At 35.6% G+C, this 5212-nt stretch overlaps 1 protein-coding gene across 2 annotated transcripts in view; it reads left to right on the top strand.

Moving 5' to 3' along the window:
- The window catches only part of NT5C2 (5'-nucleotidase, cytosolic II), a 156482-nt gene that overhangs the window by 113325 nt on the left and 37945 nt on the right, over nt 1–5212 (top strand). For both annotated transcript variants that reach the window (XM_045291580.1, XM_045291581.1), the window contains one exon: nt 2450–2523. In XM_045291580.1, coding sequence (XP_045147515.1) covers nt 2450–2523 — 74 coding nt within the window. The remainder of the gene's footprint in view (nt 1–2449; nt 2524–5212) is intronic.

Here is a 5212-nt window from a genome sequence, read left to right on the forward strand (position 1 = left end):
AAGCACATTTGTACATTTGTTACCCTCATTATTCTTTTTTTTTTTAATTATTTTATTGAGGGCTCATACAATTCTTTGTCCACTCTTTTCTTTCCATCTCATCCCATGTGAATTCCACAGAAAATAAATATAATTTTCCAAAAGACCAGATGTTCTTATGGAAAGAAGGTATAAGTATTTTATACAATCCCTCGCAGGAGCACAGAGTCTTTTTAGAGCTAATTGTTTTGTTGTATATAGGATTACTATGAATTAGAACCATACCTCGCAACAGCAACAATGTAATGTGCATGGCAGTTATGTCAGTGAAACAGGTTATGATTTTCAAATGTTTCAGAGAAATGGAGAAAACAGCTTTGAAATCAAGGGCCTATTGATTTGAAGCCCTTGGCCAAAGTAATTTTTAGCAAATATTTGAAAATTTGTCTTCATTTAAGGTTGTTGGTGCATATAAAGTCAGAGTAAAGGAATGGAATGTTTATCTCTGCATATGCTTATTTACAAGTTACCCATAAAACATTATATTTAATATAAAACACACACTTGTATTGTTAGTTGCCATTGAGTTGACTGACTTGTGGCAACCTAATGAGGTACAGGATGAAAGTCTGCCTTACCCTATGCCATCTGCTTCTTTCAGTGCCTTCCAATCTGAGGGTCTCATCTTTCAGCACTTTAATTGGCTGGTTTTCAGAAGAAGGCCAGGCCTTTCCTCTTGGTCTGGAAGTTCTGCTGAAACCTGTCCAGCATGGGTGACCCTGTTGGTATTTTAAGTATTAATGGTATATCTTCCAGTATCGGAGCAATATATCATGATGAAAAACTGACAGGTGGTGGATACACAGATTAAACTTTCCGAAATGATTATCAGTGGAATAATAATATCTAATATTTGCTCCTCAAAATCCCAGTGGAATCTGCTCCCTCCCTTGGTGCAGTTGCTGAGCCCAGCTCAGCCATCTTTATTCTGAATACGTTTCTTAGATGATTTTGATTTTGATACGCATAAGAGTAACTTAAGAAATGCAGGCAAAGAAAGGTTTGATAATAAAAAGATAAGATCCCTTTGTGATTTGGACACCAAGCTTTGGATCAGGTAGAGTGTATCCTTATTTTCAAGCATGATTAAAACTTACTTTCAGAAGCCATTTTAGTGACAATCTGCCATACTGATGTCAAACAACACATCACACTAGGCAAACCAGCTGCGAAAGGCATCTTTAATGGAATGAAGAGCAAAGATAACCAGTGTTAGGACTAAGGCCCCTGATCAAGCAATGGTCATACAGGGACCCTGTCGCTTTCCATGCACAGCAGCACTGGACAGTGAGCTAGAAGACCAGGGCAGAATGGATTCATTTGAATTATGTTGTTGGAGAAGAATATTGACTGTATCATGGACTGCCAGAAAAACAATCATACCAGTTTGGGAAGAAATATAGCTGGGATTTCCCCTTGGAAGCAAAGTTGGCAAGGCTTTGCCTCATGTATTTTAGACATATTACAGGAAGAACCAGCCTCGGAGAAGGACATCGTGCTTGGGAGTGGAGAGGCTCAGTGAAAAAGGGGAGACTCAACAAGATGGATTGACATAGTGGCTGAAGTGGCGCACTCACCTGTAGTGAAGATGGTACAGGGCTCCTGTGCTGTGCCTAGGGTCAGAAACTACTCAAATAGTACCCAACAACAGGGCATGTGCTGTTTTCCCAATGTCTTCTGGCATCCTTTTGACATTTGATTTTGATATTTCATTTCCTCAAAATCTGATTACTTGTTCTTCCTTGAAGTGTAAAGTTCAAAGTTCCAACTGTAGCATACAAAATCATGATTTTGACCTCTGCTAACTTTTTTTAGCTACATAACTCTTATCCCTCTCCTCCCCTTTTCTTAAAAGCCTCCTGCAGAAACAGAAAAAGAAAAACTAAGAAAACTCTTTAATTTGCTTTTAAGCCCTTCTTCCAGGGATAGATAATAAGGTAGAAATTAAGTTCCATGAGGGCAGCCATTCTTTCATTCATTGCCATACCTCAGTATCTGGCTCGTAGTAGTTACTCAGTAAATGTTTGCTGTATGACTAAACTTTTGTCTTTTATGCCTGGCATACAATAGGCTTTTTAACGAACTTTTGTTTATTAAATGAAGTATAGGTGAATGAGTAAATAGATAAATCCCATAAGTAAACTCATTTTATGGGGTCAGACTTTGAAAAGGAGTATGTTTCTTGAGCCTTAATTACAATGCATGGCTAATGCCAGCACACGGGAAATACAGTCACATGTTTTTACATAATATCTCAGTTCACTTATGATTTACAAAGGAATTGGGTAGTGTTTATTATGAACCTTAATAAGGGTACTTTAATATCTAGGAAAACACAAACAGCTTCCTTATAGTTTAGTTTTTGTTTGTTTCATGTTCATCAACGTATCTATTTTACTCCTTTTTACAGGGTGTTTGTGAACCGAAGCTTAGCCATGGAAAAAATTAAGTGTTTTGGTTTTGATATGGATTACACACTTGCGGGTGAGTGACATTTTTTGATTGTTTAAGAACTGTTATTTCAGTATAGTACAGTGGAACCACAGTAGGCATTTCAACGAGTACTTTTTGGCTTAATCATATTTACTGCCAGAAGCTCTTATTATCAAACTATTTCCATTGAAGATTGTAAACATTTAAATCACCAAATATCCTTGAAATTTAGTTCACAAGTTTATATAGATAGGAAGAACGAGTGCTAAACTATTTAATTTTTGAGATTGGTAAGAATTCTACGACAAAATTGAACATTAATGTTTGTATTTATTTGGTCATGTTTGGCTTTTATGCTATTTTAAGCTATTCTTTGGGATTGACTATATCTCACTGCCACAAAGTACAGCTTTCTCAGTTAAAAAGATTTTAATCTGTTCTTAGCATAAATAGAAAATGTATTTATTTTTCATTGACATTATTGCACATATGTCAGGTGAAAATCTTTTAAAACTAGAAACGTTGTTTGTTCACTATCAGCTGAGCAAAGCCCTTAAATACTAAAGCTTGTGTTGTTTTTCTTGTCACAGGGATACATTTAAAAGAATCAAAGTATTAGATGTGCATCTCAGAATGTATTGTTTTAATGAAAACACGTCATCTGGTGAAATGTCATTCAACTTAATAGTTGGGAGAAAGGCTTGAGTTTTGTATTTGTGTTGTTTGCATGCGCATATGTATGACTACTGACACTCATAAAACGATCTTCCAGAAGTCTCACGATTTTTGTCCTTAAAACCTGTATGAATTGATTTATCATCAGGAGCAGTTTATATAGCCACATTAGAAAACTGTTCTACATCTCAAATTTGACAAATCTCAAGTTTGATGTTCAACTTGGACTGCAAGTATAAAACTTGAACTACAGGTAGAAAAGAGTAATATAAATGTACAAAAATGAACAAGTTCAAGTGTTTGTCAGAACTTGCCACATAGACGTGAAGTATGGTTCTTTTTTTTCTTGAAATATGGTTCTTACCCTCCAAAATATATTTAAAATAACATAGATGACCCTTGACTTAAGTTCTCTTTATTTTTTCTATATTTATTGTTGGTTTACTTTATTTATTTATTTAATTTATTTATTTAGTAGTTGTTTTTGCAACATTTAACTCTTCACATTTTCCAAATTACACACAGACACTTAAGGGAGCCCTTGTTGGAAAGCTGGCTGAAGTACAATATTTTATAATGTAGGTCTTGCTGTCTAAATGAGGAGAAAATCTTTAAATCTCTTGCTGTGGAATTTTAGCTGTCCAGAGAAAGAAATGGAAGATAATTCTGGAAGTAGATTTATATATTAATTGGGTCAGACATTCATTCACAAGTTTTATTATCTCACTATATTGAAATAGTTCAGTAGTATTTATTTGATACCCGTAATGTGCCTGGTGCTTTTTGTTATAGACTATTAAGATAACTATTCCCACAGGGGAAAACAAAAAAAAAGGAATCTTAGTTTCTGAAGACATTTTCTTTGTGATTTCTTTTCTTTGCTTTTTAAAAATTTTAGTTTTTACTTCACAATTTAATGGTTACTTTTAGTCTGAATACTTATATATTTAATTTATATTTTAGTGTAACAGAAATTACTCATTTTATTAAGTGCTTATTTCGTGGTAGGCCCTGTATGATCTCGTTTGGTTTGTGGATTATCTCATTTTTTTAATGATCTCATTCATATCTCCATTTTACAAACACCTCAGGACACTGAGATATTGAGCACATTTAGCTAGGCTGTGGCTGAACCTAGGCATATATGTTGTTAGTTGTCGACGAGTTGTCTATGGCTCACCACAAACTTACGTGCAGCAAAAGAAGTGTTGCCCAGTGCTGTGTCATCCTCAGCATTGCCAGTGTTTTAGTTCTTTGTTGCAGCTACATTGCCAACCCATCGCACTGAAGGTCATCAGCTCTTTACTGTATCAAACATGATGCCCTCCTCTAGCAGTCGATCCCTCCTGATGACATGTCTAAAGCAAGCCAGTCAGACAATGTTTTGCTGTGATACATAACATTTCATTGGCTAGGAGTTAACTAGGCCTTTTTCTCTAGAATGTCTTAGTTTGGAAGCTCTGTTGAAACTTGGTGTTTGAAATACCAGTGGCATAGCTTCCAGTATCATAGCAACATGCCAGCCATCACAGTATGACAAACTGACAGATGGTGGGGATACACACACACACACACACACACACACACACACACATAATGATAATGTATATATACATAATCTATAATGAGGCCTAGAGGGAGAAAGACTGGACTTTCTACTCCTGTAAATAGTTACAGTCTCAGAAACCGATTGGAGGTGGCTATCAGTCAGCATTGACTCAATGATGGAAGTCAGACAGAGTATGAGGCCTAATTTCAAATTTCCTCCCTGGTCTCTTTTAAACAAACATACAGGGTCTTAAGAACTCAAAAGGTCAAAGCCTTTTAAAATAGTCTTGTTGAGTGGTTATTTATATATATTGTTCAAGTAGGCTTTACTTTACAAACCATGTATACAAGCAAATTTATTGAGCCTATATTCACACCTGGTTTTCAGAATAGTATTTACTAAACTTAGCTCTAAAAAACTTGCTATTAAAAAAGAGCAACCACCAAACAAACGGTACCTTTGAAGTAAAACAGTGTTCCTAGAAAGGAGTCAGAGTTGCCCTCCATCCTCACTCTC

This window comes from Echinops telfairi, unplaced genomic scaffold, assembly GCF_000313985.2.
Source record: "Echinops telfairi isolate 266 unplaced genomic scaffold, ASM31398v2 ScPeMD7_70;HRSCAF=299, whole genome shotgun sequence".
NCBI lineage: Eukaryota > Metazoa > Chordata > Mammalia > Afrosoricida > Tenrecidae > Echinops > Echinops telfairi.